The 16,700-nt window shown below is 36.9% G+C and overlaps 1 protein-coding gene across 1 annotated transcript; it reads right to left on the reverse strand.

Annotated features, from left to right (window-relative positions):
* Nucleotides 1–243: 243 nt before the first annotated feature.
* On the reverse strand, nt 244–16,463 carry LOC139134627 (ubiquitin-like protein 4A). The gene is made up of 4 exons (XM_070701561.1): nt 16,275–16,463; nt 14,435–14,540; nt 12,821–13,020; nt 244–3,152 (listed from the first exon to the last, which is right to left on the reverse strand). The coding sequence occupies exons 1-4, from the start codon at nt 16,326–16,328 to the stop codon at nt 3,042–3,044; spliced, it is 471 nt and encodes a 156-aa protein (XP_070557662.1). The 5' UTR covers nt 16,329–16,463; the 3' UTR covers nt 244–3,041.
* Nucleotides 16,464–16,700: the final 237 nt, after the last annotated feature.

The raw sequence follows: 16,700 nt of genomic DNA on the forward strand, positions 1-16,700 counted from the left end.
ACACAAACAAAAAGTAGAATGAATGCCCATGAAGAATAGCCAGCAAACGTACATGCTGTTGCAACAATACATATACACAAATACACATATGTGACACACACACACAGAAATGAGATTGTGGAAATTGTGGATGGAGCATTCTTACATGATGATGCTATACTGATACAAAACAGACATATACTGAACCTTCCTCACCTGAAAATAATTCATACAACCTTTGTTATATCCACATCATAACCTTAATGAAAACTCAAAAACCTTGATTTTATTCATGATTTGTAAATATACAACTACATTTGCAAATCCCTCCTCCCCCCATAAAGGAATTACCCATTGAAAAATTATCTTAACTGTACCATGAAACAATATTCATCCCTTCTTCTGACACCATCGCTCAAAATACAATATAAAATGCTTTACAAGCTTATTTCTTTGAATAACACAAAATACACAAACAATTTTTTCAGCTATTACTATGGTGTCAAAGCTGCTTAAAAGATTCATTGGGAAAAATGTATTAACAGCTCTTTTGTTTTTGAATATTTGAACGGTACAAATCTTTTGACTTACACTGCAGATATGGCAATCTTTTACAGCAATTAGTAATGTTTCAATTTGATCTGGTACTTACAATAATGTGAAAATTTTAAGATTGATACAGAATTGGCTCATTACCATGACCTTCTGCCATAACATTTGACTTTACAGATGGCAAATATGAATTAGTGAACTAATATACATACACAAACTGTGACCGAATCAATCTTTGACTTTTTGTTTGGATCAGAATATGCTATATCACTGGACCAAAGTGTGTGCATTGTGCACTGGGTACCTTGCAATTCATCTGGTCCATCTAACAATAGTATAAAAGTCATAGTGCCATGTGTGCACTGTAGTGACACATGCAGCAGAAAATTTCAAAGTGTCATCACATTTGCTATGTGCTAATATTTAGGGGAACTGCCAAGAATGTTGATACATCTGCTGTCAATACAGCTTAGAATATGACATGTCAATAAATGCTAAATTGTAACCTTTCAAGATATGAAATAACAGGAATGACCTTGTCTTTGAGGACCTACAAGATTGGAGATGTAAGGTATTATTGTGCTTGTGTGTGTCTTTTGTTACTATCTCAGTGAAAGTACACTTTTCTTGGCTAATCACAGTGTTGCATTACTGTAAGTAACCTAGTCAACAGCACCATCAAATATCACGATATCATTATCAGTAATCTGACATCAAGAGTAATGTCAGAATAGATGTGAACCTTCCTGCTCAGTATGTCTTGCATGTGTAAAGATAACTTTACTGTCTTTTACATGTGCTCCATTAATTTCATGCACACTTCTGAAGTTTGTAGTTTCTGTGTCTGCACATATCATCTTAATTTGAAGACAAGCGTTTCTGTAAATCAACATTCTTTGGTACAAGATAATGAAGAATCAAAGGTTCATGTTATTGACCCAAAAGGAACCACAAACTTTCGTTGAAACTACAGAAGAGAATGTGTACAGAGGTTACTTATTTGCATAATTTAGAGTAGGTTCATGATTGGTTTACAGTGGCTTTTTGACATAAAGTTCGTGTCCATGTGCAACACCATGTACAATGACAGCTTTGAATAATCAAAGCACAAAGGAATGTTTGAGATCATAAGTCCTCTGTTTTCTTACAAAGATATTGAGGAGGAAATAGACAGCCATTCTAAGAAGTCTTTCAAAGATTTTTTTTTTATTTTGGGGGGGGGGGGTTGTATGATGTCACTGCATTTAGCTTGTGAAAAGCTTTGGAGCACTGACCATGTTTTGAATAATGATATTAATGGTGGTGATAGGAAATATGATGAGAAACATGCCAAAGGTAGCAATTGTGTCAGCCTAGAGGAGTGTACATGTATATGGGACCAAGCATTGTTCCTGACTATCTGTAATGCTTGACAGAAATCAACATGTGCATACATAAGCTCTGACTCCCTATATCATTGGTGTCTAGCTACTACATTGGATCAAACCTACAAACAAATTTGCACAGGTCTTCTTTTCTTTTTCCCTGGTCAAAAACAAAAGGCAATCAAGGTATAGAAATCACATTTAAAAACAGCTACTTGCAACCTTACTCTATAATTGTAGAGTGAAACGATTTCAGGGGAATAAATTCAATCAAGAAGCAGGACTTTGAGAGTGACATTGACAAATAGTTTTGATCATTTTCAAACCATCGCATCATTATCGACTTTCCCCTTTTTAGTTCAATAACTGTAGAAACACAGAAATATCTAAAAAGATAGAAACACGAATATAATTTTCCTGCCTTAGTTTTCATACTCAGTCAATATCTTCATGATGGACAATAGTAATAGTACATTCACTGTCTGGCCATGAATTCCTTCAAATTTACAGCCCATGATAACATATCTTTTGCAATTCAGCAACATTGATAGCACATTATGTTAACAAATGACATTCTTGGCAGTTCAAATAATCCATTGGCATGGCGTGCTAACCCTTGTTGAGTCAGCCACCAGGTTTATTTCAGAGGTGTTCACAGAATCTCACTTCAAGGAAGGTAAATTGTTCAAGAAAATTATTGGCATCTACAGAGTGTTACAATGCGAAGTACCGTAAGTCAAATCACTGTGGACTCACGGTTGAATACAATGTGTCAAGCAAGTCAGATCAGAAAATGCAAGTGCAGCAATGTGAGTTGCAGGTATTAAAAAATAACAGAGAGAGAGAGAGAGAGAGAGAGAGAGAGAGAGAGAGAGATCTTCACAGGTATTTTTGCTTGTACTTTTCCATTCTGAGTCAGACCACTGTCTGGGTATGATAACAAAGCGAAACACAGCTTTTGTCAACAAGCCTTTTTTACTGTCACATAGACATTGGAGGAATCGAACAGGCACCACATTCACGATGCCTAAAAGAGGTCCAAAGGTCATTTCTGTCTTTTCCTTGCATACAATAAGGCATGTTTTGCAATAGGATCCCAGGAGGGTTTTTTAATAGTCCATGTAGAATGTCATGTTGAGAGATTGACTAACTGCTGGATGATGCACTGTCACTGTCTTGTTGCCTTCTTTCAAGATTATAGATGGCAATCCTTTCTAAGTCATCAAGACTTAAATTTGAAATACTTGATTCAAATTCCTGAAAGAAAAGAAGAAAAAGACATGTTAATTGATATCTTGCTTCTGTGCAAAAGCTTGACCTTTAACCTTTGTTGGTGCCACTTTCCCTTTATGCAGATGCACTGTTGATTCTGAAAAAATAAGATATAACCAAGAAATATATTCTCAACCCATTATTTTATTTTCTCTGACTTGATGATCAATATATTTAATTGTAATTTATGCAAAGAAATCCATATGTCAGCTCAATGGCTGGAAATACACAAACTGCCTACCATGGAATAGCAGTAGTTTCCTGAAGTTAGAGGTAAAGTCATTAACAGCATGAAGTCCTGATTAAGGCTGTCCAAATATCAAGGTTTCACAGAATTTTTCCCATCAAAGAGGCTGAAATTGTATGTCCTAAGACTCCTTAGGTCTCTGATGATCTGTACGTGTACTGAGTTTCTACTTTATCTGTGTTCCAAGAACACTATCTAAATTCTCATTTAAATGAAAGTCATGTCCAATGACAAATCAAAAGTTATGGTACAATTTCAGTAGTAGCTACAGGAGTGGAGAGTAGGTATACGAGAGCTTGGAATCTCATAACTGAAACACACTTCAGCTAACAATTGGCAACTGTGTCGTGTAGAAGTAACATTGCTGTGCTGTCTAGTATACACAGGCCTGACTTTATTGTCAATGTTTAACTTCACTAATATCATATCACAAAATGTGACCATTGGCCTATTTATCATTCTACATATTTCTCAGATTTAAATATTAACAAACACTTATGTGCAAAAGTTATTAGAAGTTGAAACAAGCACTTCATAACTTTTGGACTTTTTAGTTCTCTACAGAGGAGACACGATCAGATAAGGGTAAAAAACTTCAGCGTGGAATTTTCCAAGACTACCTCATTGTTTGATTTTGTTAAGACTGTGAACAGCTTATTCTGCTTTAGGTCATGTAAGGGTCACCACATTCTTCTTTCTACTTTCACAGCAAACAGAGTATGTGTATTGAAAAAGGTAAATCTATTGTGTGAATGCAAAATGACATGGCAGACCATTACGTGACCCCTGAACCCACAGAGAAAGGGAAAGGCCTGAAAGGTCTTGAGAGATAGATTTACATAGTAGACCTTGAGAAGCACAATAATTGGAGACTTGTTTACTTATCATTATGACAAAAACAATTGGTATTGATGCATCCTTTTTTTTAATGTAATAAATATTCTGAGTCAACTAGGTGACCTAATCCTTGGTACATTATCATTACAAAATGAAAATCAAGTACCAAATATACCACTTATTACACAATGAATTTTCTATAAATCCCAAAATCAATGCAATGTTCCCAGAAAGACAGGTTTGTTAGAGGGCACACTGGTTACCAAATATACCACTGATTACACAGAGTGAAAAATTGATCCTCAAAGATGCATTTTGTTCTTCCATTTCTAATAAAATTACAGATAAAAATATCACTTCTCTTTAACAAGAAAAACAAGTCATTGACATATAGTCCCTGCTTGTAATTGGGATTTTGTCACTGAAAGTGACTAAAAATTGAAGTCGATATGATGCGCATGAAAAAAGAAATGCGGGTACAAAAGCCCTGTCTGTGACTGATGTCTATATTGGATTGGATTGTAGTATGAATGGCATAGGATTATGTCCTATCACCAAGTTGAACAAAATTAGGTATGTCATGCCCCCGCTTTTGAAATGTAAAAATTCCACTAATCTGCAAGAAACTGGTCTAGGCATGTCTGAGAACTGGTTCTTGAAATAAAAGAGTCAGAATGCCAGATGTGAACCCAAAATGCCCCCATATTAAGTACTGAAGAGACTTCCTATAGTTAGCTATTGATACTGCTAAATGCCTGTCTTGACTGTTAAATCTTTGTATGACCAACATTTGCAGCACGTATCATCAGACTTAGTGCAGTCATTCAGGATATAGATCTTTTTTTATAGATCTATCTCTATACATCGATCTCTATACACTTTTACATTACTAGAAGATCAATATCTGTACCATGATCAACATCTGTGCCCTGTTTCATCAAATTTGATGCAGCATTTCTGGACATATCACACTGATTAGGAAGGTTAATTAAATGTGCAAATTAGAAATTAATTAAAATGATACTGATAAATGCCATTATACCCAATTTAGAGCAACATGAGCTCAACATCTATACCAAGTTTCAACAAATGTGATGAACTATTTCTTGACATATCAGCCTTAATGACGCAATGCAAATTTGCAATTAATTGACATGATACTGCTTAATGTTTACGCACATACAGGATAAGGAGAGTGCTCTAATCTGTCATCTATGGAAGCAGGTATTCAGAACGCTGTGCATGTGTGATGTGTATGTCAGCTGTAGTGTGTTACTCTGATACCAAGTTTCAAAAGTCAAGGAATGACATACCTAATTCTATTCAACTTGGTGAAAGGACATAATCCTATACAATCATTATGTATGGGCAGTATATGCAATCCTGTGCATACTGTCCATACATAGTTTACGGGGTCTTCAGACTTATTGATTTGCATCCAAAATCAGCCAATTTAGCTTTGAAAGAAGAACTCTACCGTAATCGTTTTTGCAATTTTCGCTGAAGTTTAGCGACACTACATAGATTTTTGGTGCGCTCATCAGCGTCTTGAACTTCCACGTTGAGTACAGTGCTGTGGAGTGACTTCACAACCTCTCACTGACCTCAACTAATACTGTTTGCTTAATCAGATTTTCACAGTTTTTTCTCCGAATTTTCAACTAATATTATCAAAATTTCATTTTATCAAATAATTTTCAGAAAAATTGTGATTATCCATGTATCTGCATTTAAAAACACAAAACTTTGAGGGTTGATCCTGTGAGACATGCTTAGTGCAAAATCACTTGGTTCGAAATGGCAATGTTCTAGCTGCTACCTGTCAAACTGCAACCAATTTTTTACCAACCAGTTTAGCTTCAATTTCACACAAAATTTCAATTTGCCACCATGGTGAATGAGGTCTATAAGAAAAGTTCGCCAAATATGATTTCAATTTGCAGGTGCCAATATGGCTCTCTCTTCGCCTCTGTTTTTCATCTTGCATTGCAACTGATTCAGATTTGTTTTTGTATGGAATGGGATTCAGAAAATTGTGTTGGATTCACATCGGTTTTTTGATTCAGAAATTTCCTCATCAAATAATGGTAAATTGTTAAATCATATCACAACAAAAATACTGCAATTATACGGTGTCGCTAAAATTTGATCAGAATTGGTAATATACCAGTATGGTACCAAAGATCAACAATAAATATTGTTTCTATCTGTTCAGAGCAGGAAAATTCTATGTTGATGTTATGACAATGATTTCTGCACAGTACAACCAGAAAAACGACAAGAAATATTTAAACCAGAAAAAAGAATGACAAAAGTAAATAGGGTCTGAAACTTTAGTACTGGAGGTCAACTTAAGCAACCTGCATAGCAGAAACAGTTAGTCCCTCTTAGCGGGACCATAGACAGTCTTCCCCCCTCTGCTGTCTATAGTTTGAGCTGGTCTGTTAATATTGTACAGTTCATAAACAATGACAGGAAATGACTCAAGCGGTTCAGACACTCATGCCATCACTCCTGCACATTTGCAGGATCTCCCTTTTTCTTACCTCATTTGCACATTTTTGACACTGACATCTTCATTTGAACAAATTCACATCTCAACCCCTGCATCTACCTGTACACCAAATACTGAGACGGTAGCTTTGGCGGTATGGGAGCCTTTGTGTGTGACGGACATACATCCGCACATACATACCCACAAATATACAGACATACAGACGCCACCGACTCATCATATAAGCTCTTTTTGGTATTTATCAGCGCTTCCGTTACAATTTCAAAACTTGCGTACGATTTTACGCAACTGGGTTTTTATTTGCGTAAAATGTATCAAAAATGCGTACAGTGAGATCCTTATCTTAAGTGAGTTGGGCAGTCTTTTCTGTAGAACTTGGGGGGTTTCCTTTAATGCGCATGCTCTATTGACAAAAATACCGTCAATGACGCTTGTACCTTCTCTAATGTGTGGCCAGGTCAGGTATTTGGTTGTTGGTATGGAGTTATTGGTAAATAGTTGATGATGTAGGGGCATGAGGTGAGATATGGACCCAAAGAACCCAAAAGATGATTAAATACATCAATCAAAAAAGATTCCAAGCTACAGTATAAACTGCCTAAAGATAGTTCAGTGTGGAAAAAGGTTAAATAATTCAGAAATAAGAATTAACAGTCCAAAATAGTAATGACGCACTTCCCTACTGACCTGAGTGAATGTGAAATACACAACCTGGCATCTGTAAATTAATGTATACCAAGTGATCATTTTAAGTCACTTTAACTGTTTTTAAGGGATATTCCAACGAGTCCTGTGGAAATGATGAAAACGCTTATCTGGTCTTGTGTTTGTAAAACCTCATGGCTGATAATTGTCATAGTATTCAAAAGAAAATTGAAAGTGAAGAACATTACTGTTTTTATAAGTCTCAGTGTTCTCCCCAGGATCAAGCAAAAGCGTAGCGGCTAATTTGCATAATCATTTGCATATCATTAATTTACATTTGCATATGGATATAAGCTTGCACATGCACCCATGCATTCATGTACACTCACAACAAAATGCAATGGTAACACACAAGTATGCAATTTGAACATCATGGAAACTCTTTATTACACTTAAATAAATCATCACAGTATAGTACAATTGCAATTAAAATAGAAGATTCAAACAGTAACAGCAAGTTCAGATTGAAAGCAAGAAATGGTTCGTCTGATTGGAGTTTCATTAATACATATATTGCTAATAAAATTGTCAAAAATTGCCAACAAAGAGGAAAATTCATAAGTTTAAGCTTTACACAATTCAAATGTAATTGAGTTTTATATCATTTTTGAACGACAAACACCGCGAATAATGTTTCATCACGGGGATCAATTTCAACCAGCGGCCCCCCCCCCCCCCCCCCCCCCCCCCCCCCCCCCCCCCCCCCCCCCCCCCCGCATAACTACCACTGCCACTGAACATCGTCGTTCGATTCTTGATTTTAAAAATACCACCAAGATGATCACAAGACATGAACTCAGTACGACTAGAATCACTCGAAAATCAGGTGTAAAATCTTTCAGAGAACGTGTCAGAGTGGAACCACACGCGACGCCAGGATCAATGTCAACACGTTATAAACACGTCGGCCAACATGGCCGCCGCCATATTGGAATTTATGCGATGTGAACTCGATCGCGATCGTGATCGTACTCGGACAAAAAAAGAGATCATCGTTGTAAAATCATAATCAACCTCACTAATCAACTGCTTCTTTTGTTTCTTTTGCGGTCCATTTCGTTGATCAAAGCATGGGAATGTGATCAAAGGCCCCGCTAGTGCTACACCGCCTAACTCTGTGAATACTTGTCCTCGATGTATACCGACTAAAGGTCTTTGTTGGTCGTAATAGTCGTTGTAGAATGAAAACTTGTGAACAACCCAGCCGATTCTTCTATTGTTTTAACGTTCCTCTCAACACTTACGGACAAGTTATCGGACGCATACCATACTTCACACGTTCCACTCTTTCACCAGGTTGAAAGTTGTAGTGAGCGCTAATGTGTAGACAATGCATGCAACAGCTGGTAGCTACGCAGAGCACTAGCGTGTGAACTAAAGGATGGCGGGAATATTTAAAGCGTAGCGGGGAGAATCAAAGCGTAGCGGGGAGAGGTGAAAGCGTAGCGGGACCGCTACGCTAAAATGGCCTGGGGAGAACACTGGCAGATTTTCTTCCTTGAAATACATGACCGTGTAAAGAATATGTGCTAAAAGTTTTTAGAGTAAATTTCTTTTCAAAAAATAATTTAATCTGTGACCAAAAGATTTTTGTTCTTTGAGTTTACAAATTCAAACATTGCAATTTGTTCAATCATCTTGTGCAGTGCAAAATTTATAAAATGACTGAAAAATAAAAAAAATTGGCAGAATTACAGTCTTTGTGATGTAAAATCATGGGTTGACATCACGATAATTGTTAATCTGTTCGAAGTACTTTCTATAATTTAAAAAAGAAAAGTTCATGCAGAAACGGTAACATATATTGTCAGCAATGTAGTGCTAATTTTGACTTTACATCAAAATATGCCTTTGCTGGATACCAAATATGTAGGGCGAAATATTAAAATCAGCCGTGTTCAGCAAAATCCACACAACAGCATTGATCCTTTTCTAATTTGATTTGATTTGCTTATGTTTCTGTATTTGTTAAAATGTGCGCATCTCAAAAACTTTTGATCATAAACATTTTCATTGTTTTTTATAGCTGACCAGTCAGTTAACCTGTTTATTTTGAATATTTGTGCATTTTTTCTCAGTATTTGACATTTTCAGAATAGCTTCTTATTCAATTTGTCATTTTCTAAAAGTTAAAATGCTCCTTTGTGTGGTCAAGCTTTCCACAAGCATCAAATATTGTACTTCATATAGGAAGGTCTGCCTCTAGAGGGCGGGCATCATGAATAGTGTTTGTTAGTTATTTCCTCCACATAAACTTCTGATTGTACTGTAAACATTGAACATGGCCGACGTCCGATTTTCCTGTCTAAAACTTTCACTCATTTTCGTTCATATGACTCTGAAACTCAAGGAAACGATTGGGAAGAAAGAGTTATCTTGAAATATTGAGGTACTCGCCGATATTTTGCAAAATTAAATGAGAAAAAATGCAAGGAAAATGCCGACAGGCTTACGCAATGACCGTTTACACACTCAGAGGCATATGATCATCTGCAGATTATGCAACAGGCCCATATCACGTGAGGCCATGAGGGGATATCCACGCAACTCAGTACCAAACACCAGCGCACACAGAGTGAGCAAACACAAAGTGAGTACCCCTAACGTCAGCTCAGTAGTCTGTAATAGATCGTAGTCAACGAAGAACCTTGGAGAAAGGCTTACATGTAACACTGTGGCTATGCCGCTAAGTCCCTTTTGATTTTTGTCACAGCTCAAAATCGTTCTCCTACACCTCAACCTGAACCATGAACACCCCCACCAGTTTATGATATGACCCATCACAATGGCATAACGTCAACGGATCTTGACAGACGGAAGTATTGACAGACGGAAGTAGTTGACACCAGCATACTGGTTTTCAACTCTAATACCTTCTCTGTCTATAAATAGACACGAGAAGGTAAAAAACAATAATCTGGGGGCTTCAAGGCATATGTAGCTGAACGCTGGCAATGCTGTAATGCATGTCTCGTATATGATCGTTGAGCTGCCTAATGACTTCATGTTCAAAGAAATTCTTTCTGACTACGAAATTAGTGTTTTCAAAGGGCCAACAAAAAGCAGATACTCGTCAAAAGGCCAGGGGACCTATCAAGAATGAAACCCGACAGAGTTTAAATCGTCACCCGTAAACACTTTCCAAACAACATGCGACGTAATGACCATTGACTGTATTGTGTTACCAACAACGTAGACTCGGTCGATTCTCGAATTTTTTGCATCTGTAGTGTCATTGTCTGTACAGAAATGATTGACATGATGCTTTGTGATGATGAAATACAATGTTGCATAAAGAGTTGCAGTCTGCTAAAGTCTAAAATGTTGCAATATCATGTTAATGTCACTTTAAAGCAGGTGCATATGTTCTATTTTTGTCCTGCATTGAACCACATTCAGGCAATGTAGTGCTGGCCAAGTACATCATTTTATGGGGCGGGATTTCTCAATGCGTATTAGTTTACGCAGCCATGATTTTTTTTGCGTATTTCAGAACAATTTTGCGTAAAATACGCAGGATTTTGCGTTAACGGAAACACTGATTTATATACAAAACCAATATGAGCTAAAAATCGACAAGCATATGTATATCAGAGTGTATTACCTTTGTGTAAAGATTGAAGGAAATTAGTGCAGGAATGTATGAGTTACAGCTTTGGACATGCAAAATTTAGATCTGAATGGCCCCCAGACAGCCATATTTGATTGTATCAAAAAATAATTTCATAAGCATGTTTGAGTCACAGTGTATTGTCCTTGCACTAAGTTTGAATGAAACTGGTTCATATTAAAGCTGCATAATGCCCATAGATATGAAACAAAATGGCAGCCAGGCAGCCACATTGGATCGTATCCAAAAAATTGGCGTGTGTCCGCCTGCGTAGTGTATTACCCTTCTACCAAGTTTGAAAGAAATCAGTTCAGGTGTGTCTGAGATATCTCTGTAGACGCACTGATGCATGCCACTCAATCTATAAGTTCCTGCCTGACTTCATCGGAAGCGGGGACTAAACAACACTAAAATTTTTGATTACATCTAAACTGTCTTTTAATTTGATACACAGTATTTACACTGTTGTGACTTACAGGCCCTATACTCATATTCAGCCTTTCTGCTATCATTAGCTTGTTCACTGAGTATTAACACGTGAATAAGATAATCTAGTGACACTCATTCACTTTTTGAATTGAGTGTTGAAAGAGCTATTACTTTGAGAGAACTCATTACCCAGGATGCATCACAATTTAATCACTAACAACTCCATACATTACTTATCAGTGTGCTCTCTAAGAGTCTGAGGGGAAGTGAAAAAAATTTTTTTTGAGTCAAGCTGAAGAAAACTTGATTTGCTGTGTGCCACCACATGCATGAAAATGGTATATAACTAAAAGTCAGCAGGTGTAAGTATAGCGCCCTCTATGGTTGTACGTCTTTCTGATTCCTGGTACTCTCCATTGTGAGTCAATGAGAAGACAATGAAAACAACAATGGTGGCCTCCTACCCTGTCGATCCATCAGCAAGATAAGTCTATTTGCACACAGTATCACAGAGGAGATTTAAAGAAATAGCATATACAGATATTTTTTCACCTAAAAACTACAGGGAAACATGTTATCTGAGTAAATTGTGAATCTGGTGAGCATTTCTAGTCATTGGTGGGCTTTTTACAGCTGCATCAGTGACACGTCAGATAACTTATTATTTCAATGCGTCTGGCGGGTTTGTCCTGCGTCATGATGCATCAAATTGGCTTAGCAGGCACACTGGTAATAATTTTATGATAATACCCCATAATTCAATCTATAACAGACCCATACCAGTCTGTATATGAAATCTTGTAACAAGCACCTGCGTACTTTCCTGCAAACATAGTTGCGCCTGCTAATCCAATATGATGTGTCACTGACTCATGAGTTATTTGACCTAAGAAAATTACATGTATAAGTACAGGACTGACTCAAGGAAACTTCCAGCAATCAATTCAAAGAGTTTGGAACCTAGACCTAGAGGTCTCAATGAAACATGCATGGATTCTCATGACAGCATAAGCACCTTATGATGGTGGTGGTGGAGCTTCATCAATGATTCGTAGCTGCCCTAAAGCTCACTCAAGCAACACTGTGATGGCCAGTACATTAAACATAGTTAAATACTGAACACCTGGACTCACTTATTATTCCATTCTGTTTAGAAACCCCAATCATGGCATAGCCTCATAGTTTCTTCAAGTATACAGCGGACAAAAAGTGGCTAATTTTCACCCTCCACGCACAAACTCTGAACACACCTATAAATGATCTATAATGAAATACCACAATCTATGATACATGAAAATGGCTATACATACCTTTTGAAAATGATGTATTACTTTGTCAACATCTTCTGTTTTGAAATGCTTACTCAGTACTGGTTTCAATTGATCCCAAAGGGCAGTTGTCTGTGGTGGTATTTTTTGAAAATTTCCTGATTTTTCGTCCTGAGACCTCTTGACCACCAAATGAAGCTTTGTTCCTGGTCCTATGTTGTAGTCCCCAAGGCTCTGACCATCTTCAGGACAGAAAATGGATAGTTTTCACATTAGTATAAAACAGTGTACTGATAACATTATTGCGTTATTCATCGTTTTTCAATACGGTTTTGCTGTTTAAACAGTAACTGTTTCTGATTCAGTGTTTTTGTTAACCTGTTCACCCTAAAAATTCCCTATGAACAGGTCAACAGTTACCATTGCCAACAATGGGTTTGGGCCAATCCTTTGTGGGGAAAGGGTTAAGGGTGGCACCTAGAAAAATTTTACATGGGAGTCAAAAGTATTTCCACTACCATTCACATATGTCCCTAAAACTCAAGTGAAAACTGATTATTCAGCGACCAGCATCAATGCTTACACACCTTCCATATAATTGAAGGAACCTTATGTTAGGAAAGAAGGCATTCTCGCAAAAGTCTGGTTATTATATTTCTTGTCACAACAAGTCTGTGCAACAGAAAAACATTTTGTGTGGGGTTACTACACTAAGGTTTTTATGACCAAGTAATTAAGGGGGCACTGCACCCAACACTGTTTTTTTCGATCAAAATGCAAATATTCATATGATTTTAATGATTTTGTTAACCCAAGATTAAAATATCTGTTGGGTTCACCTTTTAGCTTGTCAAGCAGTTGTAAGTTGCATGATAAACAAGTGTTTAAGTTTATGCAAACGTATGTAAATCACCCAATTTCCTGGCTTCTATTTTCCCCCATTTCAAGATTTCCAAAGAATTCAACTCCATTCTGGCCGGGTCAAATTTTCTGAAATTCTCACATTATGTACTTTAAATGCTCTAATACAAACACACTATTTTGTTTGGCAATAAAGTTCTCACATTTTGAATTAGAGTCATTTTAATTTTACTAATTGTGTTTATAATAACTTTTTTGATTGTCAGTCTTTCAACCCATGCCATTTTAAAATGAGTTACATAATGCAAAATAAAATAGTCATTTTTGTCTACATATACTCATTTCAAGTGAAATATTACATTTCAGAAAATAGTTTCAAGTTTTTAAATTAATTTTTTTAGTAGTACCAGAATTGAGTTTTTTTACTGCAAATATACACCCATTCATCCTTCGAGTAAACTACTGCTACCAAACTAAACTTTAAATTCTCTGCTTTTTGAAAATATATAGTATGAGGGGGGTTCCCTTGTCATGTTAGATAAAAAACATTCCTTTGAAAAAACTGTGTTAGCAACGTGCAGCTCCACCTTACGTTTCCAAAGTTCCTGAATATACCAGACAGTGTTCTGGCCACATTCCCTCTCATCTACTGAGACAAAACAAAAACTGAGTCTTAAATTTAAAGACCCTGGTGAGGTTACCGTTATGTGTTGGTGTTTGGAAAAATAACAGGTTTCCTTAAAGTAGTGAATGGTGCATATGTGCTATAGTATTGCAGTTTCATTGATAGCTTACCTGCTAGTGTTTTACCTCTGAATACTAGTCTCTGTTGATCTACAGGAACATCTAATTCTCTTGCTATTAATTCTTTGACAGATGAAATTGAGTCTGTGGCTGTTACCTGGATGGTGTGAATCAGAAATGAAAAGTGATATCACTGTGACAGGATAAAAATCAACAGACAAGCAATCACTCTGTATAAACTACACATGAAAGCTGAGTAATTACTTCTGCAAAGAGTGGCACGATAAGATGAATACTCTTTTTACTGCACTGACCTTTAGAAACTAGAAAAGATACCCTATACCTCTTGCACAGATGTTGTGATGCCATTGCAGTGACATTAATTTTATCATTCATTGTCTGAAATGGTATGACTTTAATGATGATATGTGTAATCAAGTGCTTTGATGAATGGTATGTGCTACATGAAGCCTGGGTAATTAAATTGAAATATGATATCAAATAGACTGAATTGAAATATGGTATCATATAGACTGACTGAAAAAGGATCCTTCTATTATGAGATGACGTAATTTTCTGTTGGACATCAATACCTAGACAAACTGTGGCTCAATGCTAGGCATATGAGTGCCTTTACTTCTCTACTTGCAAGGTGCAACATCTCAGCATGCTCCTAGTCTTTATTAAATATTTTCACTACATGCCTATTGACTCCCCAATTTAATTGGGTGAAATTTGCTGAAAATGATAACCTTATTATGTAATGCAGTGGCATATAATAATCATTGAACTCTGTTTGTTCTCTATAATGCAAGTTGGGTGTATTATTAATGATTCACTGCCATAAACTGCTATGTATGTCAGCAAATTGGTGGTTTGATGCTGCAGTCTTGCAGTATCAAGTAACACAACCTTACCGATATCAATCTAGGAAGAAAGAAATTAGACATATATCTAGTGAGTGTAATTGTGGCATATATGGCTACATATAGTTCACAAAAACAAGTGACAAGGAGAAATGTGCAGCACCAGTTGAACTGAAACTGAAATAGTCTATCAAAGAGTGGAATCACTTTCTTTGTCAAATCATAGACTATGGTTCAACGCTAGACTGGAAGTAGATGAGTCATTTTGTTTGAGTTCAAACAGGCACTATGTGTACTGCCTGCTCCAGCATTTGTACTTGAATTGCTGACAGTAATTCTGTTATGCTTTGTGTCCTTTGTGCAGTAACATCAAGTATGAGAGGAAACTAGGGAAGTTAATTTCATAACACTCATTCCATTTAACATAAACTGAGTACACCACCAACAAGAAAGGCTGGCATATCCTGACTTAAATGTTCAAGATAGCAAACGGTGCAATGTGAGGGTGATACCAAAACTATGATTGCTAGTTTAAGATCAATAGTTTTGGGTAGGAAACAATGACAGCTTGGTAGATATCTTCTCTCACCCAGCCGTAAATAAGGACCAAAATCTATATCAGCCTCAGATTCTGTCAGTCTCATATTTAGGCCACACACAGAGGGACTGTGGGCCACACATTCTGTGCCGATATTGTCTAGACGCGAAGAGCTCTACTTCCACCCACGATCAGCTGAGCTTGGGGTCTTGATTGTCATTTGTAGGTCATTGGGAAGAGTGCTACCTTGGGCAAGAGACTGACCATTACTAAGTGGCCAGCTTTCATCAGCCGAATTGAATATAGGATTTACTGCCAAACAAAGCACAAGTCTACCCTCTCTTGGGTATAGTGAGCGACTCTCAACAAGAAGAAAGCTTGAGTAAACACAATATATGCAACTTGCAACTTGTTCAGACCTCCATCATCATTACTGAGCAAATGTTTCGGAAACAAAATATGTACACGAGTTCATGTTTCAACACACCTCTATACTACATTCTTTTCCTTGAGCTTGAAGTATCTTCACCGTTATTAACATAATTGGTAAACTTCGTTCGTGATCGACAGAAAACTAAAAAATGTCGGAAACAGCTTCGTGTCGAAGTTTCGATTTACAGTACAAAGTCGAGAAATGTTGAATTTTGAAGATGGCGACAAACCCGGAAATACTGCTGCCCTCACACGACGATGTCACGGGGTCAAATACCGGCAAAGAGGGCATAAATAATGGTGCGTTTCAGCCCCAAAGATTCAGACCTCATTAGTTTTCATTTACGTTATCTTACCAGAAAAATATAGATTTAGTACATAGGCATTGAATAATAACTCCAATTTGTCGCCAAATGCAGATATATCTGCGACCAACTCAAAGTTCCCGATTTAGCTGGGGAGACTTACGCTGTTCCATTTA

Source organism: Ptychodera flava, chromosome 6, assembly GCF_041260155.1.
Source record: "Ptychodera flava strain L36383 chromosome 6, AS_Pfla_20210202, whole genome shotgun sequence".
Classification (NCBI taxonomy): domain Eukaryota; kingdom Metazoa; phylum Hemichordata; class Enteropneusta; family Ptychoderidae; genus Ptychodera; species Ptychodera flava.

What these genes read in the sequence shown, in the direction of transcription:
- LOC139134627 (XM_070701561.1), bottom strand. Translation starts at nt 16,328, where the DNA reads ATGTTAATAACGGTGAAGATACTTCAAGCTCAAGGAAAAGAATGTAGT. An exon ending in GAAAAGAATGTAGTATAGAG is followed by an intron (nt 14,541 to 16,274) that starts GTGTGTTGAAAC and finishes CACACCATCCAG; the next exon opens with GTAACAGCCACAGACTCAAT. An exon ending in CAGAGGTAAAACACTAGCAG is followed by an intron (nt 13,021 to 14,434) that starts GTAAGCTATCAA and finishes TCTGTCCTGAAG; the next exon opens with ATGGTCAGAGCCTTGGGGAC.